General features: G+C 48.2%; 1 protein-coding gene across 3 annotated transcripts in view; it reads left to right on the top strand.

The window, feature by feature from the left end:
- The window catches only part of LOC139260149 (STE20-like serine/threonine-protein kinase), a 146,895-nt gene that overhangs the window by 58,064 nt on the left and 62,734 nt on the right, over positions 1-26,097 (top strand). For all 3 annotated transcript variants that reach the window (XM_070876365.1, XM_070876364.1, XM_070876363.1), the window contains exons 2-3: positions 7,095-7,259; positions 11,870-11,918. In XM_070876365.1, coding sequence (XP_070732466.1) covers positions 7,095-7,259; positions 11,870-11,918 — 214 coding nt within the window. The remainder of the gene's footprint in view (positions 1-7,094; positions 7,260-11,869; positions 11,919-26,097) is intronic.

The raw sequence follows: 26,097 nt of genomic DNA, 5'->3' as shown, positions 1-26,097 counted from the left end.
ACTGTGTACAGTTTTGGTCGTCTTATTTAAGGAGGGATATACTTGCATTGGTGGTAGTTCAGAGAAGGTTCACTAGATTGATTCCGGAGATGAGGGGGTTGACTTATGAGGAAATGTTGAGTAGGTTGGGTCTCTACTCATTTGAATTCAGCAGAATGAGAGGTGATCTTGTCGAAACATAGGGGTATATGAGCACAAATCTTTGAAACATAGAAAATAGGTGCAGGAGTAGGCCATTCGGCTCCTCGAGCTTGCACTGCCATTCAATAAGATCATGGCTGATCATTCCCTCAGTACCCCTTTCCTGCTTTCTCTCCATACCCCTTGATCTCTTTAGCCATAAGGGCCATATCTAACTCCCTCTTGAATATATCCAATCAACTGGCATCAACAACTCTCTGCGGCAGGAAATTCCACAGGTTAACAACTCTGAGTGAAGAATTTTCTCCTCATCTCAGTCCTAAATGGCCTACCCCTTATCCAAAGACTGTGTCCCCGGGTTCTGGACTTCCCCAACAGTGGGAACATTCTTCCCGCATCTAACCTGTCCAGTCCCGTTAGAATCTTATACCTTTCTATGAGATCCCCTCTCATCATTCTAAACTCCAGTGAATAAAGGCCCAGTTGATCCAGTCTCGCCTCATATATGTCAGTCCAGCCATCCCTGGAATCAGTCTGGTGAACCTTTGCTGCACTCCCTCAATAGCAAGAACGTCCTTCCTCAGGTTAGGAGACCAAAACTGAACACAATATTCCAGGTGAGGCCTCACCAAGGCCCTGTACAACTGCAGTAAGACCTCCCTGCTCCTATACTCAAATTCCCTAGCCATGAAGGCCAACATACTGTCATGTATTCAACCAGCAATGTAACCCATGTATAATCTGACCCAAGTTGTACACTGAGAACAATGACCACTAGGTGGTGAACTTGTGGAAGACACTCCTAACCTGGACCTTCAGATATAAAAGGGGAAGCTCCACCCACTTCCTGCACTTGAGTGCTAAGGAATAAAGGACAGGTCGCAGACTGACCTTCTCTCAAGCATGGGCCTCATGTGCATTTATACTGTATAGTAAGGACGTATCAATGACGCCCAGAAACTAGGATTTAAACCACGCGAGCATGGCCAATAGCAGAACAGACGAGAGGTACTGTATTAAGGAATGGTTGGGACAGAGATTCAACATTGTTAAAGCAGCACACAGTTCTCCAGGCAGACAAGGGCAATCGGGGATGCCCCAACATGTAGTCGAACCCAGAGGGGGAGTTTGACAGAGACAATGGCAAGCTGAACAGCGATTCACGCCATTGCAAGGGACAATGCGGCCAGTAATGGGGCCATCAGCACCTGTTAATGGCGCACTCAAAGACAATAACAGGGGCAGTCAGGGACGATCGACTGGCAAGGGACCTTTTGTTTCCAACAGCAGCTCATGTTGGAGGCGTGGAGGCACACACTCAGCCGGAGTTTGCAGAGATGAGCAAAATACCTGCAGAAATTGCAGAAATGAACGCTGGGGGAAATCGCTGGAAGCTGAAGTTCAGCGAGTTCATGTGGAGCATGTATACAGTTCATACACCAGGACACACCGATAATGATGAAAGTGCTCCTCAATGGCATCCCAGTATCAATGGAGCTAGACACGGGGGCCAGCCAGTCCCTGATGGGTATCAAACAGTTCGAAAAGTTGTGGTCGTCCAAAGCCAGGAGGCCAAAATTATCGCCGATTGATGCACAGCTACGGATGTATACAAAGAAGATCATTCCGGTGCTAGGCAGCGCCACGGTAGTCGTGACCCACAAAGATTCGGAGAACAGATTGCCACTCTGAGGTGTCCCGGGGGAAGGTCCCGCACTACTGGGGAGGAGTTGGCTTGCTGTCATGAACTGGAAATGGGGCGATGTCAATGCAATTTCCTCTGTGGAGCGAGTATCATGTTCACAGATCCTGGACAAATTTGACTCATTATTTCAACCCGGAATCATGGGGCCAAGATAATGATTCACATAAACCCAGACGCCAGGCCAGTACACCACAAGGTGATGCGGGAAAAGATAGAAGGCGAATTGGACCGCCTGCTGAGGGAAGGCATCATCTCTCCAGTCGAATTCAGTGACTGGGTGAGCCCGATTGTGCCGGTGCTCAAGGCGGATGGGTCGGTCAGGATATGTGGCGATTACAAGGCCACCATCAATCGGGTGTCACTCCAAGACCAGTACCCGCTACCGAGAGCGGAGGACCTCTTTGAGACGCTATCCGGTGGCAAACTTTTTTCAAAATTGGACCTGACCTCAGCTTACATGACCCAGGAGCTGGCGAGTGAGTCGAAGAAGCTGACCACCATCACGACACACAAGGGGTTGTTTGAGTACAACAGATGTCCATTCGGGATTCGATCGGCCGCCGCGATCACAACGAAATATGGAAAGCCTCCTCAAGTCAATTCCAGGGACGGTGGATTTTCAGGACGACATCCTCATCACGGTTTACGATACTGAAGAACACCTCCACAACCTGGGCGAGGTGCTACGCAGACTGGACCGGGTAGGGCTGCGACTGAAAAAGGCGAAGTGCGTCTTCCTAGCTCCAGAGGTAGAATTCCTGGGGACGAGGGTAGCAGCAGACGGGATCAGCTCTACTGCGTCCAAGACGGAAGCGATCCAGAGAGCACCCAGGCCCCGTAACACGACGGAGCTGCATTCGTTCGTTCGTTCTTGGGGCTCCTGAATTATTTTGGTAACTTTCTTCACAAATTGAGCACGCTGCTAGAGCCGCTACACGTGCTCCTATGCAAAGGTTGCGAATGGGTCTGGGGGGGACAGCCAGGAAAGGGCTTTGAATAGAGCACGCAATTTGTTATGTTCCAACAATCTGTTAACGCTATATGACCCATGTAAGAAACTTGTGTTAACGTGCGATGGTGTCGGGTGTGTGTTGCAGCATGTTAATGCCAAGGGTCAGTTACAGCCGGTAGCTTATGCCTCCAGAAGTCTGTCCCAGGCAGAAAGGGGCTACGGGATGGTAGAAAAGGAGGCGCTCGCATGTGTATATGCGGTAAAGAAAATGCACCAGTACCTGTTTAGCAGGAAATTTGAGCTGGAAACAGATCACAAACCCCTAACGTCCCTTTAGGCCGACAACAAGGCCATAAATGCAAAAACATCGGCCTGCATACAGAGGTGGGCACTCACGTTAGCCGCCTATGACTACACAATTCGGCACAGACTGGGCACCGAAAACTGCGCCGATGCACTCAGCAGGCTCCCACTAGCCACCACTGAGGGGGCTACCGAGCATGCTGCTGAGATAGTCATGGCTGTTGAAGCTTTTGGAAGCGAAGGCTCACCCGTGACAGCCCATCAGATTAAAGTCTGGACAAATAGAGACCCGCTATTGTCTCTAATGAAGAAATGTGTCCTGAATGGGGATTGGGCAGCCACATACAGGGCATGCCCTGAGGAATTTAAACCATTTCACAGGCGCAGGGATGAACTCTCGATTCAGGCCGATTGCCGACTGTGGGGAAACCGAGTAGTCATGCCCCAGATGGGCAGAGAGGTGTTCATCAGAGAACTCCACAATGAGCACCCGGGCATTGTCATGATGAAGGCAATTGCCAGGTCACACGTTTGGTGGCCAGGATAGATGCAGATCTGGAACTTTGTGTTTGCAGGTGCAATACGTGTGCCCAGCTGGGCAATGCGCCCAGGGAAGCCCCCCTTAGCCCCTGACCATGGCCCGCCAAGCTTTGGTCACGCATCCATGTGGACTACGCAGGTCCTTTCATGGGAAAAATGTTTTTGGTTGCAGTAGACGCCTACTCCAAATGGATCGAGTGTGACATTTTAAATTCAAGCACATCCTCTGCCACGGTAGAAAGTCTACGGGCAATGTTCGCCGCCCACGGTCTACCGGATATCTTGGTCAGTGACAATGGCTCGTGCTTCACAAGCACTGAATTCCAGAACTTCATGGCAGGCAATGGCTATGTCAGAACAGCACCGTTCAAGCCGGCCTCAAACGGCCAGGCAGAACGAGCAGTGCAGATAATCAAACAGGGGATGCTAGAATCCAAGCGGGTTCCCTACAAAGCCGCTTATCACGCTTCCTGTTGGCCTACAGATCCCGATCATACTCGCTCACAGGGGTTCCACCCGCAGAGCTGCTAATGAAAAGGACGCTCAAAACCCGGTTATCCCTTATACACCCCACCATGAAAGAAATTGTCAAGAGCAGGCGCCAGTCACAATATGACTACCATGGCAGGAATGCGAGGGTGCGATGTATTGATGTAAATGACTCTGTTTTTGTCCTCAACTACGCTGCAGGGTCCAAATGGCTCGCAGGCACTGTGATTGCCAAAGAGGGAAATAGGATTCTGGTAGTTAAACTTACCAATGGACAAATCTGCCGCAAACGTGTGGATCAAACAAAAAGGAGGCTCAGCAACCCCATAGAAGCAGCAGAGGAAGAATACGATATAGAGTTCACTCCTCCACAGGTGACCGAACACAGGGACCAAAGGGAGGAGAGCCCAGTCACTGTGGGCAGTCCAGATAAGCCTGAGACACCGCAAACAGCAGACACTCAGGCCGGAGCCCCAACTCAGGCGCTCTACAAGAGGGCGTAAACCACCAGAGAGACTCAACCTGTGATCCCAATAAGACTTTTGGGGGGGGAGGTGATGTCATGTATTCAACCAGCAATGTAACCCATGTATAATCTGACCTAAGTTGTACACTGTGAGAACAATGACCACTAGGTGGTGAACTTGTGGGAGACATTCCTAACCTAGATCTTCAGATATAAAAGGGGAAGCTCCACCCATTTCCTGCACTTGAGTGCTAAGGAATAAAGGACAGGTCGCAGACTAACCTCTCAAGCATGGGCCTCGTGTGCATTTATACTGTACAGTAAGGACATATCACATACCATTTGCCTTCTTCACCGCCTGCTGTACCTGCATGCCAACTTTCAATGACTGATGAACCATGACACCCAGGTCTCGTTGCACCTCCCCTTTACCTAATCTGTCGCCAATCATATAATATTCTGCCTTCGTGTTTTTGCCCCTAAAATGGATAACCTCACATTTATCCACATTATACTGCATCTGCCACGCGTTTGCCCACTCACCTAACCTGTCCAAGCCACCCTGCAGCTTTTTCGCGTCCTCCTCACAGCTCAAACCGCCACCCAGCTTAGTGTCATCTGCAAACTTGGAGATATTACAGTCAATTCCCTCATCCAAATCATTAATGTATATTGTAAATAGCTGGGGTCCCAGCACTGAGCCCTGCGGCACTCCACTAGTCACTGCCTGCCATTCTGAAAAGGACCCGTTTATCCCGACTCTCTGCTTCCTGTCTGCCAACCAGTTCTCTATCCACGTCAGTATATTACCCCCAATACCATGCCCTTTGATTTTGCACACCAATCTCTTGTGCGGGACCTTGTCAAAAGCCTTTTGTAAGTCCAAATACACCACATCCACTGGTTCTCCCTTGTCCACTCTGCTAGTTACATCCTCAAAAAATTCCAGAAGCTTCGTCGAGCATGATTTCCCTTTCATAAATCCATGCTGACTTGGACCGATCCTGTCACTGCTTTCCAAATGCGCTGCTATTTCATCCTTAATGATTGATTCCAACATTTTCCCCACTACTGATGTCAGGCTAACCAGTCTATAATTACCCATTTTCTCTCTCCCTCCTTTTGTAAAAAGTGGTGTTCCTTTAGCTACCCTAGGAACTGATCTAGAGTCGATAGACTGTTGGAAAATGATCACCAATGCATCCACTATTTCTATGGCCACTTCCTTAAGTACTCTGGGATGCACTCTATCAGGCCCCGGGGATTTATCAGCCTTCAATCCCATCAATTTCCCCCTAATAAGGATATCCTTCAGTTCCTCCTTCTCACTAGACCCAGTGTCCCCTAGGACATCCGGAGGTTATTTGCGTCTTCCTTCATGAAGACAGAACCAAAGTATTTGTTCAGTTGGTCTGCCATTTCTTTGTTCCCCATTATAAATTCACCTGAAGGTGGCAGGGATAGTTGAGAAAGCAGTTAAAAATGCTTACTGGATTCTGGAACTTCATAAATAGAGGAACAGAGTACAAAAGCATGGAAATTATGATGAACCTGTATAAAATACTGGTTCGGCCTCAACTGGAGTATTGTGTCCAATTCTGGGTACTGCACTTTAGGAAGAATGTGAGAGGGTGCAGAAAAGATTTATGAGAATTATTCCAGGGATGAGGAACTTCAGTTACGTGGATAGACTGGAGAAGCTAGGGTTGTTCTCCTAAGAGCAGAGAAGATTGAGAGGAGATTTGATAGAGGTGTTCAAAATCATGAGGGGTCTAGACAGAGTAGAGAGAGAGAAACTGTTCCCATTGGCAGAAGGGTCAAGAACCAGAGGACACATGTTTAAGGTGATCGGCAAAAGAACCAATACAAATGGAAACAAATTAAAGTGCGATGGTTTGTGAAAGGAGAAGCGGACGAGTAGAGCGCTTGCTTTGGGAGCCTTGTGTCAGGCATGCAAACAGTGTGGCCTGCCCAGCAGAGCTGATCTAGTGTGGTCAGTGCTTCAATGTTGGGGATGTTGGCCTGGTCGAGGACATTAATGTTGGTGCGTCTGTCCTCCCAGGGGATTTGTAGGATGTTGCGGAGGCATCGTTGGTGGTATAGAAAATACTATAATCCATTTAAAAATACATCAAACTGTGGAAAACTATAATGATCTGTGTAATATCAACAAACCTGTCCACTCTGTGTCCATACCGCCCACTTAAGATCCATATTAAAAGCATCTTCCCCCTGGACAATATGCAGTGTCGGCGGTATGTCATGAAACTTGCAATTTTGGGTGGTTCTACATGGATGGGCGGTGTGCATACCGCCTGGCATTATGTCAATTATGAATCTTCCCTCGGCGGTATGAACCTGTTTTTGACTACATTTTTCGGCAGTAAGCGGGCGGTAGTTGGCGGTATGTCGTTTAATTTCGGGCCCAAAGAGTCTACCATTTGGTGATGCAATAGATGCCAGCAGCCTCCTAATGTCTGGTTACTTTTAATACACAGGCACAGAACAAGCAGACGGGAATCCTTGCTGCAGCAAAGGTGATCGAAACAAAGAGTGAGGAAGAGCTGGAAGATTACATTGTGGAGATTGATATCCTGGCATCATGTGATCACCATCATATCGTCAAGCTGCTCGATGCATTCTACTATGAAAACAAGTTGTGGGTAAGAGGCAGTCCTCCAGGCAGTAATAGCAGCACCTGGGTTAACATTCTGGTGCTTTCCATATCTACTTTGAAGAGCAGTACATTTGAGAATGCTGCACTCTCTCAGCACTGCACTATTGTCTCAGCCTGGACTGGAATAGTGTACTTATCACTTGGTGAATATGTTTTAAATTTTAAACATCACTTCCCAAACCCGTGACTTTTACAAAGTGAGGGCAGTGCGCCGGTGAAAGGGTTGATGGAATAAGGTGCTGCCTTCTGAACCAGGTGCTCCTTTGTAGTTCCACAACCCCTAGCTGCTCCCCACAAGAGGAAGCATTGTTTGGGGTACCTGCAACTCCACTTTACTTGGATCCAGCTCAGGCCTCACACATTGTTCTCACCGATCTCCAGTTGGTTGGGGAAAATATTGATTGTTTAACAACAGCAACAACAACTTGTATTTCTATAGCACCTTTAACATAGTGAAACGTCCCAAGGCGCTTCACAGGAGTATTACAAGATTTTAAAAAAATTCACACTGAGCCACATAAGTAGAAATTAAGGCAGATAACCAGAAGCTTGGTCAAAGAGGTAAGTTTTAAGGAGCATCTTGAAGGAGGAAAGAGAAGTAGAGAGGCGAAGAGGTTTAGGCAGGGAGTTCCAGAGCTTGGGGCCCAGGCAAGAGAAGGCACGGACACCAATGGATGAGCGATTATAATCAGGAATGCTCAGGAGAGCAGAATTAGAGGAGCGCAGACATCTCAGGGTGGGGGGATGCGTGGGGCGCGGTGGAGAAGATTACAGAGAACCGTCTACAGCGTGTTGCTGAGAGGTGCTGTCCATCAATGCTGGCTGACCTACTGAACTCGCTGGTCAGTTGTTGAATTGTGTGAAACCACTGGCCGGTTGTCAGTCTGGGAAAAGTGGCTGCGGAACCTGGTGATCCAAAGATTACATGTTCACGGTAATGTTCGTATCGTTCAGAGCAGGTGTAATATAAACATTTTATACGTAATCTCGGAGACCGAGGTATAGTGATTCTGTTACTCCATTGCAATTTGAGAATTTGAATAAAATCTGGAAACAAAAAGCTGGTATCACTAACAATGACCGTGAAGCTGTCAGGTTCTCGAGCTATGGGAAAGGAAAGCTCCCGTCCTTACCCAGTCTGGGTACATGTGACTGCAGTCCCACACCAATGTGGCCCTGAGGTGGCTCAGCTGCCACTCAGTTATATCAAACTGCTATAGAGAATAACCCCTTTACCACACGCACTGCACTGATTCAAGAAAGCCCACCTCGGGGGAATTAGGGATGGGTAACAAATACCAGCCTTGCCAGTGACACCCAGCTCCTGAGAATACATTTTTAAAAAGCTGGTTGGGGAGCTGTGTGTGTGAATTCAAGTGAATAATTCAGTGTCAACAGTCTGTTCTGCAATCAATCGGTGCAGTGTTAATGTGACTTCAGTTTTTATTTTTCCTGTTCCTGTGACTGCATTATTAAGGGAAACATTACATGAGTTTAAACTTTGTTCTCATTAGGATGTGTTGTGAATCAGCATCACTTTCCAGAGTATACCCAGGCTAATGGGTAAACACTCGAATTGGAAGGAAATGATTCGAGCTGGGGCCGCAACGATTCACAATATTTATTAATGACTTGTATAATGCAATGGAGAGCCATATATCCAAGTTTGCAATGACACAAAGATTGGTGGTATAGTAAGTAGTGTAGATGGGAACATGAAATGACAGAGAGACATTGATAGACCAAGTGAGTGGGTGAAACTGTGGCAGATGGATTTCAACACAGGTAAGTGAGAGTGCACCAAAAAAGGATAGATCCATTTTATCAAAATGATCCATTTTGGACCAAAAAGGATAGATCTGAGTATTATTTAAATGTAGTAGATGCTAGCTCAATTAATAATTTTAAATCTGAGATTGATAGATTTTTGCAAGCCATGTGTATTTGGAACATTGTTACAGGCCATTCAGCCCCTTGAGCCTGTTCCGCCATTCAATGGCTGATTTATTATTAAGGAATATGGAGCCATGGTAGGTGACTGGAGTTACGATACAGATCAGCCATGATCCCATTGAATAGTGGAACAGGATCGAGGGGCTGAATGACCTCCTGTTGTTCCTATTTGGGTTTTTAAAAATTTGTTCATGGGATGTGGGCGTTGCCGGACCAGGCCAGCATTTATTGCCCATCCCTGATAAAGTTATTATTTAAATGGAGAAAGATAGTAAAGTGCTGCAGTACAGCGGGACCTGGGGGTGCTTGTACATGAAACACAAAAGGATAGTATGCAGGTACAGCAATTGATCAGGAAGGCCAATGGAATCTTGGCCTTTTATTGCAAAGGGGATGGAGTATAAAAGCAGGGAAGTCTTGCTACAGCTATACAGGGTATTGGTGAGACCACACCTGGAATACTGCGTACAGATTTGGTTTCCATATTTACAAAAGGATATACTTGCTTTGGAAGCAGTTCAGAGAAGGTTCCAGAGATGAGGGGGTTGACTTATGAGGAAAGGTTGAGTAGGTTGGGCCTTTACTCATTGGAATTCGAAATGTCGAAGATTATGAGGGGGCTTGACAAGGTGGATGCAGAGAGGATGTTTCCACTGATGGGGGAGACTAGAACTAGAGGGCATAATCTTAGAATAAGGGGCCACCCATTTAAAACTGAGATGAGAAGAAATTTCTTCTGAGGGTTGTAAATCTGTGGAATTCACTGCATCAGAGAGCTGTGGAAGCAGGGACAATGAATAAATTTAAGAGATAGACAGTTTCTTAACCGATAAGGGGTTATGGGGAGCGGGCAGGGAAGTGGACCTGAGTCCATGATCGGATCAGCCATGATCATATTAAATGGCGGAGCAGGCTCGAGGGGCCGTATGGCCTACTCCTGCTCCTATTTCTTATGTTCTTGTATTATGTTCTAATTGCCCTTGAGATTGGTGGTGAGCCGCCCACATTGCTGTGGGTCTGGAGACACATATAGGCCATGTAAGGATGGCAGATTTCCTTTCCTAAAGGACATTAATGAATGAGATGGGTTTTTACGACAATCTGATAGTTTCATGGTCATCATTAGAAGTACTAGGTTTTTAAAAAAATTTCAGATTTTATTAAATGAACTGAATTTAAATTCCACAGCTGCCGTGGTGGGATTTGAACTCCCGTCTCCGGATCAATCGTCCAGTAACATAACCACTATGCTGCCGTACCCGCGATAAGGTGGGAAGAACAAAAATGAATGATTAATCCACAGGTTATGTCATGTCTCAGTTTCTGGACCTTTCATGGTCCCAACGGTACTTTCACAAGTACAAACAGACAGAATTCTGTTGCTTCTAGCTGTGTTTGCTGATGTTCTGCTGCACCACTAGATCCGATGTGGGATGAAACATAATTCCTGGAAAACATGTCCTTCAAGAATGTGATGCATGAGTATGGCAAGGGGATAAGTGCGATGAAACCGGCTGAAGAGGGACTGGCACTGAGAGCTGGTTCACAGCTATTGACTGGTTTAACACCACCCAGCCTGTGTGCAGCAATAAAAGGGAGTGGGAACAACTGGGCCAGGCAGCTGTGCAGTGATCCCATGTCTCGCTGTGTGTTACATCCACACAATTCCTTTGAACTGTTGAAATCATTGAGGATATTTGGAGCTGTGAGGCCCATTGATGCCCCACCTGCAGCTGTCCGGCACCCCCCTCCCCCCACACTGAGAGCTCACTGCAAGTGTTGGAACTGAAGCATGATCTCAAGAGACCCAGGGCTCAAACTTGTGACCAGTTCTGACTGTATATTCTGGCTCTGTCCTCATGTATTTCTTGGGTTTTTGTACCGGAGTTATAGCGGATCGGACTATAAAGGTTCTGTTGTTCCATGTGCTACCCTTTATGGAGCTTCCAAGTATAATTTATGAAATCCCAGTGAATTGATGATTTTTCCCTTCCTGGTGCTGACTGTTCTGGAACTCTAGTGATCTACTCAAGATATATCTCAGACAGCAATTTCATCGCCTCGCTCTTTCCCCCATCCCACCCCACCCCGACACTTCTTCAGCAGCTGATTCACTCCCAAAGCAGCTCACCCCACCATCAGCTCCACCCGCTCACATCCACCTCCATCACGCGCCCCCCCCCACACGCACACATCCCCAACTCCCCCCCGCTCACTCACAACCCCCACCAGCTGGGCTTCTTGCCAAAGATCAGAATAAGGTGTAACAGCTGCTTGATCTCGGTGTTGCCCCTCGGCCGTCCTCGGTGCTTACGCAGATTCTGCCTGATCACCTATTGCAGGCTTCTCAGTAACCCACTGCACACACAAACCAGAGGAATTTTGCCCTCCACTTGTTTGCTTCTTGACTTTTATCGTACATAATAATTTTCAATAGATTTTTGTTAGGTAAGGGTATCAAGGGATATGGATCAAAGGTGGGTAAATAGAGTTGAGGTACAGATCAGCAATGGTCTTATTGAATGGTGGAGCAGGCTCGAGGGGCTGAATGGTCTACTGTGTCAAAGGTGATTGACTGTTGGCCGCACCATTGTTTCAAGGCCTGTGAAGCCCTGTCTAATCACTGACCTTCTATCTCCACAGATCCTGATTGAGTTCTGCGCTGGGGGAGCTGTGGATGCAGTCATGCTGGGTAAGTACAAGTTCTGTTGATGAACAGGTCAGTGCTGTGCATTATTCCAGCACTGATTGTATTCAACTGTACATTGCCCTGCTCACCCATCACCCCGTGCTCGCTGACCTACGTTGGCTACCGGTTAAGCAATGCCTTACTTTCAAAATTCTCATTCTCATTTTCAAATCCCTCCATGGCCCTCACTGCCCTCCCTATCTCTGTAATCTCCTCCAGCCCCACAACCCCTGGAGATATCTGCACTCTTCTAATTCTGCCCTCCTGAGCATCCCTGATTATAATCACTCAGCCATTGGCAGTTGTGCCGAGGCCCCAAGCTCTGGGACTCCCTGCCTAAACCTCTTCGCTTCTCTACCCGCGTAAGACTCTTTTTTTTTTTTCCTTCAATATGCTCCTTAAAACATACCTCTGTGACCTTGGTCACCTGTGCTAATTTCTACTTATGTGGCTCTGAGTCAAATTTTTATCGTATAATACTCCTGTGAAGCGCCTTGGGACGTTTCACGGTGTTTTATATAAGGCGCTATATAAATAAATACAAGTTGTTGTTGTTGCTCGGTGCTGAAAGTGAGAGAAGTACATAAAAATAGATTCTTCGACTTCAAATCTCGGCCCAATCAGTCCATGTCAGTGTTACCCCCCACATGAGCAAATATTTCTAATCCCATTTACCCACTCTGTTCCCATATCCCTTCATCCCCTTTTCCTTTATCCCCCTCTCCAATCTAATCTTCAATGTTGACACAGTTTTTACCTCAACCATTGATCCTGGGAGTGAATCACTACTCTCTGTGTGGAGAAGGCTCTCCTGCCCCCTGTTCTAAATCTCTTACATTTAATCGTGTATCAGTGGCCCCTCGTTCTAAATCCTCAACAACTGGAAACAGTTTGCTTCTATCTACCATGTCCCATCATTTCACAATATTAAACGCATCAATGCTTTCGCCCATAATGTGCTTCGTCTAACAGAAAAAAGACCCAATTTTTCATGTCTTTGTATTTCCTCATACCAGGCAGCTCCGAGTGCATCTGCATTCCATCCTAAAGCCCCAGGGGTATGGTAGCACAGTGGTCATGTTACTGGACTAGTAATCCAGAGGCCTGGACTAATAATTCAGAGTTCAAATCCCATTTAACTTGGTTGTTTGGCGAACCGACCTCTACCTTGCAGAGGCTGATCAGTTTCCAGTTTCCCAGCACCAACCGTCTCCTTTTCACCGTGGACATCCAATCCCTCTACACTTCCATCCATCAGCAGGATGGCCTGAGGGCGTCTGCTTCTTCCTCGAGTAGAGGCCCAACCAGTTCCCATCCACCACCACCCTCCTCCGCTTGGCTGAACTTGTTCTCGCATTGAACAACTACTCCTTTAACTCCACTCACTTCCTCCAAATTAAAGGCGTTGCTATGGGAACCCGCATGGGTCCTAGCTATGCCTGCCTTTTCGTGGGATATGTGGAACATTCTTTGTTTCAGTCCTACGCGGGTCCCTTCCCTCACCTCTTTTTCCGGTACATTGGTGACTGTATCGGTGCCGATTCCTGCTCTCGCCCTGAACTAGAAAATTTAATTCACTTTGCATCCAGTTTCCACCCTTCCCTCACCTTCACATGGTCCATCTCCAACTCTTCCCTTCCTCGACTTCTCTGTCTCCATCTCTGGGGATAGACTTTTGATCAGTATCCACTATAAGCCCACTGACTCCCATAGCTACCTGGACTACACATCCTTCCACCACGCATCCTGTAAGGACTCCATTCCATTCTCCCAGTTTCTCCGTCTCCGTCTCTGACGATGCCACCTTTCGCACTAGTGTCTCTGACATGTCTTCCTTTTTCCTCAACAGAGGATTCCCCTCCGCTGAGGTTAACATGGCCCTCGCCCGTGTCTGTTCTATTTCCCATACCTCCACTCTCACCCCTTCCCCTTCCTCTCAGAACCACGACAGGGTTCCCCTTGTCCTCACCTTTCACCCCACCAGCCTCCACATTCAACGATCATCAGCCATGATCATATTGAATGGTGGTGCAGGCTCGAAGGGCTGAATGGCCTGCTCCTACACCTAATTTTCGTTTTTTCTTTTTCCATCACCTCCAGCGTGATCCCACCACTAATCACATCTTCCCCTCCCCTCCCCGCATTTCGAAGGGACCGGTCCCTCCGCGACACCCTGATTCACTCCTCAATCACCCCAGCAACCCCTCCCTTTCCCATGGCACCTTGCCGTGCAAGCGCAGAAGCCACAACACCTTTTACCTCCTCCCTTCCCACTATCCAGGGCTCAAAACACTCCTTCCAGGTGAAACAGCGATTTACTTGTACTTCTTTCAATTTAGTATACTATATTCGCTGCTCACGATGTGGTGGTCTCTACATTGGGGAGACCAAGCGTAGATTGGGTGACTGCTTTGCGGAGCACCTCCGTTCAGTCCGTAAGTGTGACCCTGAGCTTTCAGCACATTTGTAAAGCAGTGACGGGATCAGTCCGAGTCAGCATGGATTTATGAAAGGAAAATCCTGCTTGACAAATCTTTGACAAATTTTTTGAGGATGTAAGAGGTAGAGTGGACAAGGGAGAACCAGTGGATGTGGTTTGGTATTTGGACTTTCAAAAGGCTTTGGACAAGGTCCCACACAAGAGATTGGTGTGCAAAATTAAAGCACATGGTATTGGGGGTAATGTACTGACGTGGATAGAGAATTGATTGGCAGACAGGGAGCAGAGAGTCTGGATAAACTGGTCTTTTCAGAATGGCAGGCAGTGACTAGTGGATTGCCGCAGGGCTCAGTGCTGGGCCCCAGCTATTTACAATATACTTAATGATTTGGATGAGGGAATTGACTGTAATATCTCCAAGTTTGCAGCTGACACTAAGCTGGGTGGCGGTGTGAGCTGTGAGGAGGACACTAAAAGGCTGCAGGGTGGCTTGGACAGGTTAGGTGAGTGGGCAAATACGTGGCAGATGCTGTATAATGTGGATAAAGGTGAGGTTATCTACTTTGGTGGCAAAAATATGAATATTGTCTGAATGATGGCAGATTAGGAAAAGGAGAGGTGCAACGAGATCTGGGTGTCATGGTACATCAGTCATTGAAAGTTGGCATGCAGGTACAGGTAAGAAGGCAAATGATATGTTGGCCTTCATAGCTAGGGGATTTGGGTATAGGAGCAGGGAGGTCTTGCTGCAGTTGTACAGGGCCTTAGTGAGGCCTCACCTGGAATATTGTGTTCAGTTTTGGTCTCTTAACCTGAGGAAGGACGTTCTTGCTATTGAGGGAGTGCAGCGAAGGTTCACCAGACTGATTCCCGGGATGACAGGACTGACATGAGGAGAGGCTGGATCGACTGGGCCTGTATTCACTAGAATTTAGAAGGATGAAAGGGAATCTCATAGAAACATAAAATTCTGACGGGACTGGACTTGTTAGATGCAGGAAGAATGTTCCCGATGTTGAGGAATTTAAGAACCAGGGGACATAGTCTTAAGGATAAGGGGTAGGCCATTTAGGACTGATGAGTAGAAACTTCTTCACTCAGAGAGTTGTTAACCTGTGGAATTCTCTACCGCAGAGAGTTGTTGATGCCAGTTCATTGGATATATTCAAGAGGGAGTTAGATATGGCCCTTACTGCTAAAGGGATCAAGAGTTATTGAGAGAAAGCAGGAAAGGGGTACTGAGGTGAATGATCAGCCATGATCTTATTGAATGGTGGTGCAGGCTCAAAGGGCCGAATGGCCTACTCCTGCACCTATTTTCTATGTTTCTATGTCGCCTGTCACTTTAATTCACCACTCCATTCCCACTCTGACCTCTCTGTCCTTGGTCTCTTACACTGTTCCAACGAAGCTCAATGCAAGCTCGAGGAACAGCAATTCACCTTTCGTTTAGGCACTTTACAGCCTTCTGGACTCGACATCGATTTCAACAATTTCAGAGTGTAGCCACTGCCAATCTTTGACACCCTTTCTCTTCCCCGCCCCCCCACCCCCAATCCTGTTTCTTTTTTTCTCCTTGTCTCTAATGGCAGCTGGTCATTATCCCACCATTCACACCCTCTCTTGACTAATATTTTTCCATCTCCTGGCATTACCATTTGAATTTGGACCATCATCCCTTTTGTCTCTCTAATCTCTCCTGCCTTCCCCTCATCACAGATCTTCCCTTTTGTTCTTTGTTTGCTTGTTAAGAATCTGTTCTTTTCGAACATTCGCCAGTTCTGCCGAAGTGTCATCGACCCGAAATGTTAACTCTGCTTTCTCTCCACAGATGCTGCCTGACCCGCTGAGATTTCCAGCATTTTCTGTTTTTTTTTTATCCCGTTTAAATTCAGTTCATTAAATAAATTTGGAATTACAAAGCAAGTATTAGTAATGGTGACCATGAACGGATTGTCGGAAAAACCCAACTGGTTCACTAATTTGCTTTAGGGGAGGAAACCTGCCCTGCTTACCCGGTCTGGCCTATATGTGACTCCAGTCCTACAGCAATGTGGTTGACTCTTAACTGCCCTCTCAAATGGCCCAGCGAGACACTCAGTTGTACCAAACCGCTGCAACAAAGTCAACACTGTGGGAGTCGCTTCACCACATGGACTGCAGCGGTTCAAGAAGGCGGCTCACCACCACCTTCTCAAGGGCAATAAATGCTGGCCTTGCGAGTGATGTCCACAACCTGTGAACTAATTAAAAATATATATATATCCTTCCTACAGTGTAGACCCGACAGTCCTCTAACTGAGGACTTACTCAGGATTTATATCGGTTCATCATTGCCTCTTTGCTTTTTATATTCTATGCCTCTTGTGATAAAACCTAGAATTTCTTTAGCTTGTTTCATGACCCTATCACCCTGAGGAGCCTACTTCCATTCACAGTATCATTACTGCTTTTACTTATCCAAATGAATCACTTCACACATAGTGGCAATGAATTCCGTCTGCCACTTTTTAGCCAATTCCCCATCTTACCAATGTATTTTGTAGCTTCCTTTGGTCTTCTAAAGAATTAACTATGGATGCACTTATTTGTACTAACAAAATGGCCGCCGTGTCTCTGGTTCTCCGTTATCACATGACCTATTGCTGATTAGTCCCCTTCGAGGGGAGGCCACACCCTGAATTTTCTTTGCGATGTGTAACTGGAACCGCCCAGCCCAAATTCTGACTGAAATTGTAATTTTACCCATTCTGAATTCAGAAGCCAGAGAGGACAGATCTCAAACAATCCAGCAAAAGCCTCGAAGTCCCATACCCCAGGGCAGGTGCATGACCTTGCTGCCACCCCCCCACTGCCATAGATGGGGCATTGTGTGGGGGTCACGGATTGTTAACAGGTTTATTTGGTATGAAGTGAATAGTGACAGTGTCGTGACTTCTGGATCTCAGCCACTCTTAATGATGTCCCTTGTAACACATGCATTGAGCTTTCTGAGAAATCAGATGTGGGTGTAAAGGGGGTAGGAAGAACGTGATCCATTTTTCCTGAGTTTCCCCTCTCCCACTGCCCCTCTCTCTACTGCCCCCCCCCCCCCCCCCCCCCCGTGTCCCCCTCTCTCTGGTCCACCTCTCTCTTCTCTTCCCCCCCCCCCCCCCCCGTGGCGCCCTCTCTATTACCCCCCCCCCCGTGGCGCCCTCTCTATTACCCCCCCCCGTGGCCCCCTCTCTATTCCCCCCCCCCTGTGGCCCCTCTCTATTCTCCCCCCCCCGTGGCCCCCTCTCTCTTTCCCCCCCCCCGTGGCCCCCCTCTCTCTTCCCCCCTGTGGCCCCCCTCTCTATTTCCCCCCCGTGGCCCCCTCTCTATTCCCCCCCCCCCCGTGTCCCCCTCTCTATTCCCCCCCCCCCCCCCCCCCCGTGTCCCACTCTCTGGTCCATCTCTCTCTTCTCTTTCCCCCCCCCACCCCCCTGTGGCGCCCTCTCTATTACCCCCCCCCCATGGCCCCCTCTCTATTACCCCCCCCCCCCGTGGCCCCCTCTCTATTCCCCCCCCGTGGCCCCTCTCTCTTCCCCCCCCCCCCCCCCGTGGCCCCCTCTCTCTTCCCCCCCCCCCCCCCCCGTGGCCCCCTCTCTCTTCCCCCCCCCCCCCGTGGCCCCCCTCTCTCTTCCCCCCTGTGGCCCCCCTCTCTATTTCCCCCCCGTGGCCCCCTCTCTATTCCCCCCCCCCCCGTGTCCCCCTCTCTATTCCCCCCCCCGTGTCCCCCTCTCTATTCCCCCCCCCCCCGTGTCCCACTCTCTCTGGTCCATCTCTCTCTTCTCTTTCCCCCCCCCCCCCCCCCCCCCCCCCCCGTGGCCCCCTCTCTATTACCCCCCCCCCCCGTGGCCCCCTCTCTATTACCCCGCCCCCCGTGTCTCCCTCTCTATTCCCCCGCCCCCCGTGTCCCCCTCTCTATTCCCCCGCCCCCACGTGTCCCCCTCTCTCTTCCCCCCCCCCGTGGCCCCCCTCTCTCTTCACCCCTGTGGCCCCCCTCTCTATTTCCCCCCCGTGGCCCCCTCTCTATTACCCCCCCCCCGTGGCCCCCTCTCTATTACCCCCCCCCGTGGCCCCCCTCTCTATTCCCCCGCCCCCCGTGTCTCCCTCTCTATTCCCCCGCCCCCCGTGTCCCCCTCTCTATTCCCCCGCCCCCCGTGTCCCCCTCTCTATTCCCCCGCCCCCCGTGTCCCCCTCTCTATTCCCCTGCCCCCCCTCTCTATTCCCCCTCCCCCCGTGTCCCCCTCTCTATTCCCCCTCCCTCCCCGTGTCCCCCTCTCTATTCCCCCCTCCCCCCGTGTCCCCCTCTCTGTTTCCCCCCCCCCCCCGTGTCCCCCTCCCTCTCCTCCTCCCCGGTGTCCCCCTCACTCTTTCTCCCCCCCCCCCCCCCCCCTCCTGTGTCCCCCTCGCTCTCTTTCCTCCCCCGGGATTGCTCTCCCTGCAGGCTAGGAGGAACAAACGTGGTCAATTGCGGGGCCCCACTTCCGGTTCAGGGTGGGGGGGGGGGGGTGCGGGGTGGTGGTGCAGAGTCCAGACGACGCTGCCGTGGAAGGAACAGAAAAGCATTAGTACAAGTAGTCAGTCTAATTAACTATATTTCCTATTTCAGTATACTCTGCAAATTTAACACCTCTCCCTATATGCACATCATTGATAGAAATAGCAAACAGAAGTGTTTCCATACAGAACCCTGTGGGCCACCACTGTCCACATCCAATCACTCTGAAAAACTGTCTTTAACTCCCATTCTCTACTTCCTCCCTTTCAACCAATGTTTAATCCAGTTTGCTCCCCACCCTCTATAATTCCAAATCCCTTAATCTTCTCATGGTATCTTGTCAAAGGCTTTCCTAAAGTCCATTGGATTTTCCCCATTTACGGTGTCTGAGGTTTGTCAAATACAATTGTCGCTTTTGAAATTCATGCTAGCTACTTCGAACTATTTTCTCTTTATCTACACAAATGGTCATTTTATCCTTAATTAAAGACTAAAATGTTCTCTGCCACAGATGTTAAGCTAACTGGCTTGTAATTACCAAGAGTAGTTCTGTCTCCCTTTTAAAAAGTGGTTATTGCATTGGCTACTCTCTAGTTCACTACCATACCCAATAGTGCCCTGAAGTATCATTTCTAGGGGCTCTGCAATTTCCTATCTTAGCTCCCTCAGGATCATATGATGTATCCTATCAGGCCTTGGCGCTTTATCTTTCTTTCACCAAACGAATCCTTTATTCAACATAATATAATTCCTCTCACTTTCATCCACATCAGGAATGATCTCCTCTCCATAATCCTTCTCTTTAGTAAAGTCTGATGCAAAGTATTTAGCATGGATTTATGAAGGGGAAGTCATGTTTGACAAATTTGCTGGAATTCTTTGAGGATGTAACAAACAGGGTGGATAAAGGGGAACCAGTGGATGTGTGGTGTATTTGGACTTCCAGAAGGCATTTGACAAGGTGCCACATAAAAGGTTACTGACTAAGAGAAAAGTTCACGGGGTTGGGGGTAATATATTAGCATGGATAGAGGATTGGCTAACTAACAGAAAACAAAGTCGGGATAAATAGTTCATTCTCTGGTTGGCAACCAGTAACTAGTGGGGTGCCGCAGGGATCAGTGCTGGGACCCCAACTATTTACAATCTATATTAACGACTTGGAAGAAGGGACAGTGTAACGTAGCCAAGTTTGCTGACGATACAAAGATGGGAGGAAAAGCAATGTGTGAGGAGGACACAAAAAATTTGCAAAAGGACATAGACAGGCTAAGTGAGTGGGCAAAAATTTGACAGATGGAGTATAATGTTGGAAAGAGTGAGGTCATGCACTTGGGCAGAAAAAAATCAAAGAGTAAGTTATTATTTAAATGGAGAAAGATTGCAAAGTGCTGCAGTACAGCGGGACCTGGGGGTACTTGTGCATGAAACACAAAAGGATAGTATGCAGGTACAGCAAGTGATCAGGAAGGCCAATGGAATCTTGGCCTTTATTGCAAAGGGGATGGAGTATGAAAGCAGGGAAGTCTTGCTACAGCTATACAGGGTATTGGTGAGGCCACACCTGAAATACTGCGTGCAGTTTTGGTTTCCATATTTATGAAAGGATATACTTGCTTTGGAGGCAGTTCAGAGAAGATTCACTAGGTTGATTCTGGAGATGAGGGGGTTGACTTATGAGGAAAGATTGAGTAGGTTGGGCCTCTACTCATTGGAATTCAGAAGAATGAGAGGTGATCTTATTGAAACGTATAAGATTATGAGGAGGCTTGACCAGGTGGATGCAGAGAGGATGTTTCCACTGATGGGGGAGACTAGAACTAGAGGGAATGATCTTAGAATAAGGGGCCACCCATTTAAAACTGAGATGAGGAGGAATTTCTTCTCTGAGGATTGTAAATCTGTGGAATTCGCTGCCTCGGAGTGCTGTGCAAGCTGGGACATTCAAAATAAATTTAAGACAGAAATAGACAGTTTCTTAAACGATAAGGGGTTATGGGAAGCGGGCAGGGAAGTGGAGCTGAGTCCATGATCAGATCAGCCATGATCTTATTGAATGGCGGAGCAGGCTCGAGGGGCCGTATGGCCTACTCCTGCTCCTATTTCTTCTGTTCTTATGTTCTACTTCCACCATTGTTTGATTATCATTTACAGATTAACAATCCTCTCCTTCGGACTCTCACCTCACTTTTATCAATTCTCTTTTTACTGATATACTTATAAAATACTTTCCTGTTCCCTTTGATGTTTTTTGACATTTTCCTCATATTCCCTCTTAGAATCATAGAATGGTTTCAGAAGGAGTCCATTCGACCCATCAAGCCCATGCCGGCTCTCGGCAAGAGCACTTCAGCCAGTCCCACTCCCCCGCCCTTTCCCCGTAGCCCTGCAATTGTTTTGTCCTTCAGTTGCTTATCCAATTCCCTTTTGAAAGCCATGATTGAGTCTGCCTCCACCACCTTTTCAGGCAGTGCATTCCAAATCCTAATCACTCGCTACGTAAAAAAGCTTTCCTCTTGTCGCCTTTGGTTCTTTTGCCAGTCATCTTAAATCTGTGTTCTCTGATTCTCGACTCTTCCGCCAGTGGGAACAGTTTCTCTACTCTGTCCAGACCCCTCATGATTTTGAACACCTCTATCAAATCTCCTCTCAACCTTCTCTGCTCTAAGAAAAACAACCCAGCTTCTCCAGTCTATCCATGTAACTGAAGTCCCTCATCCCTGGATCCATTCTCGTAAATCTTTTCTGCACCCTCTCTAGGGCTTGCACATCCTTCCTAAAGTGCGGTGCCCAGAATTGGACACACTACTCCAGTTGAGGCCGAACCAGTGTTTTATAAAGGTTCATCATAACTACTTGCTTTTGTACTCTATGCCTCTATTTATGAAGCCCAGGATCCCATATGCTTTTTTAAACTGTTTTCTCAACCTGCCCTGCCACATTTAATGATTTGTGCATATCTATTCCCAGGTCTCTCTGTTCATGCACCCACTTTAGGATTGAACCCTTTAGTTTATATTACCTCTCCTCATTCTTCTTATCACTTTGCACTTTTCTGCATTAAAATTCAACTGCCACGTGACCGCCCATTCCACTAGCCTATCTATGTCCTCTTGAAATCTATCACTATCCTCTTTACTGTTCACAATGCTTCCCAGTTTTGTGTCATCTGAAAATTTTGAAATTGTGCCCTTACACTCAAGTCCAAGTCATTAATATATGTATCAAGAAAATCAGTGATCCTAGAACCGACCCCTGGGGAACACCACTGTATACCTTCCTCTAGTCCGAGAAACAACCGTTCACCATTACTCTGTTTCCTGTCACTTAGCCAATTTCGTATCCATGCTGCTACTGCCCCTTTTATTCCAAGGGCTTCAACTTTGCTGGCAGCCTATTATGTGGCACTTTATGAAATGCCTTTTGGAAGTCCATGTACACCACATCAACCGCAATGCCCTCATCAACCCTTTGCATGTCGTCTTGGAGCACGCGGAGGATGTTGACAACTTTTGCGGGTAGCCAAAACGGAGGAGGATGCTCCATAGTCCCTCACAGTTGACAAGTGTCAAAGGCCTTTGTGAGGTCAAAGAAGGCCATGTACAAGGGTTGGTGCTGTTCACTGCATTTCTCTCGTCGTTGTCGTGCGGTGAAGATCATGTCCGTTGTATCCCTTAGTGGACGGAATCCGCATTGTGACTCTGAGAGGAGCTCTTCAGCCACAGGGAGAGGACGGTTGAGGGGGATTCTTGCGATGACTTTCCCAGTGGCCGACAGCAGAGAGATTCCTCTGTAGTTGCCGCAGTCGGACTTGTCCCATTTTTTGAAGATCATTTGTGAACCATTTTCCATACCTCGGAAGCCTACTATCAGCAAGGGCAGACATCGGTGATGAGGTCCAACACCACCTCCGGTGTGCTAGCGCAGCCTTCGGTCGCCTGAGGAAAAAAGTGTTTGAAGACCAGGACCTCAAATCTGGTACCAAATTTATGGTCTACAGGACAGTAGTGATACCCACCCTCCTATATGACTCAGAGACATGGACCATATACAGTAGATGTAGTGTATGAATAAAGAGTCTGACCAGATACTGTGAGCTCAAAGTAAAGTGTGACCGTAGTCTTTTATTGCAGGTCTCCAGATGCTTCTCCAGCCTGTGAGGCCTCCTTAAGTACAGGTGCTCCCAAGGGATTGTGGGATCCCTTGGGACTCCAGGGGATGAGCCCTCTGGTGGTTAAAAAGGTATTTACAGGTTTACATATATAACAACACTTAACCGCCCCCCCCAACCGAACAGTCAATAGTGTAACTATGAGGTGAGTCGATCTGGGGCCTTTCTCTGGTTGATCGTCTCGGTGCAAATGCTGGTTTTGGTGAGTCGTTTGGGCCCTCGCTGGGCTGCTGTGAAGCTGGCCTTGCTGGGCTGTCTGGTGTGTTGAGTCCTGCTGGGCTGCTGTGGGTGATGGGTTCTGCTTCGTGGTCAACCGCTGTGTCGGTTGCCACTGGTGTGTGTGTTGGGGGGTCAAAAAAGGTAGGGTCTAATGTGGGTTGCTCAGGATAGTCAGTGAATCTGAGTTTGGTTTGGTCCAAGTATTTCCTGTAGATGAGTCCATTTGAAAGTTTGACCTGAAACACCCTACTCCCCTCTTTGGCCACGACAGTGCCGGCAAGCCACTTGGGACCGTGTCCATAGTTCAACACAAATACAGGAACATTAATATCAATTTCGCATGACACATTTGCACGATCATGATATGTACTTTGTTGAAGCCGCCTGCTCTCTACCTGTTCGTGTAGATCAGGGTGGGCTAACGAGAGGGTGGAATCCCAGTGAGCGAGTGGGGTCTCGTGCGGTAACTAAGCAGGACTCGGGATAGGCGAGTCTGCAGTGAGCTTTAGTTACCCTCTTCAAGCTCTGCTTGATTGTTTGCACTGCTCTCTCTGCCTGACCATTGGATGCTGGTTTGAACGGGGCAGATGTGACATGTTTGATCCCATTGCGGGTCATGAACTCTTTGAACTCGGCACTGCTGAATCATGGCCCGTTGTCACTCGCAAGGACATCAGGCAGGCCGTGCATGGCAAACGTGGCCCGCAGGCTTTCAGTGGTGGCAGCGGACGCTTGCCGACATGATCTCGCGTTCAATCCATTTGGAGTACGCATCTACAACCACTAGGAACATTTTTCCCAAGAATGGGCCTGCATAGTCGACATGGACCCTAGACCATGGTTTGGAGGGCCAAGATGATAAACGTAGTGGCGCCTCCCTGGGTGCATTGCTTAACTATGAACATGTGTTACATTTGTGCAGGCAGGATTCTTAAGTCCACATTGATACCGGGCCACCACATGTGGGATCTGGCTATCATTTTCATCATTACAATGCCTGGGTGGGTACTGTGGATCACTAATGAAAGTGTCCCTGGCTTTTTTGGTACCACTACCCGATTACCCCACAGAAGGCAGTTTGCCTGTATAGACATTTCATCTCTGCGCCGTTGGTACTGCTTTATTTCTGCCTGCATTTCTAATGGGACACTGGACCAGCTCCCGTGAAGCACACACTTTTTTTACTAAGGACAGTAAGGGGTCCTGGCTTGTCCAGATTCTAATCTGTCGGGCGGTAACAGGTGATTGCTCACTCTCGAATGCTTCCATTACCTTAACTAAATCTACGGGCTGTGCCATTTCCACCCCTGTGGTGGGCAATGGCAGCCTACTGAGAGCATCGGCACAGTTTTCTGTGCCTGGCCTATGGCGGATGGCGTAGTTGTATGCGGATAACGTGAGCGCCCATCTCTGAATGTGGGCTGATGCGTTCGTATTTATCCCCTTACTTTCAGAAAAGAGGGATATCAGTGGCTTGTCATCAGTTTCCAATTCAAATTTGAGCCCAAACAGATATTGATGTATTTTCTTTACCCCATAAACACACGCTAACGCTTCTTTTTCACTCATGCTGTAGGAGGCCCTCTCAGCCTTAGACAGAATTCTGGATATCTAAGCAACCGGTTGCAATTTCCCAAATTCATTAGCTTGTTGCAATACACACCAGTCACCGTACGATGACGCATCACATGCTAGTACAAAACGCTTACATGGATCATACAATGCAAGCAATTTGTTTGAGCATAACAGTTTTCTAGCTTTTACCCCATACCCAGCCGTCTCCTTTACGCAGTAAGGTGTGCAGTGGTTCTCTGTGTGCTAAGACCGGGTAAGAAGTTACCAAAGTAGCTCAGGAGTCCTAGAAACGACTGCAGCTCCATTACGTTCTGTGGCCTCAGTGCGTTCTTGATTGCCTCCGTCTAAGAATCAGTGGGCCTGATGCCGTCCGCCGCGATTCTTCTCCCCAGGAACTCCACTTCAGGCACCAGGAAAACGCACTTCGAGCGTTTTAACCTGAGCCCCACGCGATTAAGCCGACTAAGAACCTCCTCCAAGTTCTGCAGATGCTCGACTGTGTCCCGACCTGTAATCAAGATGTCGTCCTGGAAGACCACCGTGCGCTGGTCCCACTTCAGTAAGCTTTCCATGTTTCTCTGAAATATCGCCGTGACTGATCGAATCCCGAACGGGCATCTGTTGTAAATGACGAGACCCTTGTGCGTGTGTTGATGCAGGTGAGGCCTTTCGACGATTCCTCCAGCTCCTGCGTCATGTAGGCTGAGGTCAAGTCCAGCTTCGTGAACGTCTTTCCTCCCGCCAGCGTCGCAAAAAGGTTGCCTTTGGTAGTGGGTATTGATCCTACAGGGAGAAACGATTGATAGTTACTTTGTAATCACCACAGATTCTGACGGTGCTGCCTCCCTTGAGGACTGGAACAATCGGACTGGCCCACTCGTTGAATTCGATCGGCGAAATGATGCCCTCTCGTTGCAGCCAGTCCAACTCGATCTCCACCCTCTCTCATTGTGTACGGTACTGCTCTCGCCTTGTGATGGATGGATCGCACCCCCGGAATTAGATGGATCTACACTTTTGCTCCTTGGGACTTCCCGATGCCTGGTTCGAACAACGAGGGGAACTTGTTTAGGACCTGGGCACGTGAAGTGTCGTCAACAGAAGAGAGCGCTCAAACATCATCCCAGTTCCAGCGTATCTTCCCCAGCCAGCTTCTGCCAAGCAATGTGGGGCCATCGGCTTTTTACCCAATTCTGTAATCAATGTCGTAATTTTTTTCGACCAGCACCCTCGGATTTTCCTATTCCATTGA

This window comes from Pristiophorus japonicus, chromosome 3, assembly GCF_044704955.1.
Source record: "Pristiophorus japonicus isolate sPriJap1 chromosome 3, sPriJap1.hap1, whole genome shotgun sequence".
NCBI lineage: Eukaryota > Metazoa > Chordata > Chondrichthyes > Pristiophoridae > Pristiophorus > Pristiophorus japonicus.
Note: the sequence above shows the minus strand (reverse complement) of the source record. Positions and strands in the feature narration are given on the sequence as shown.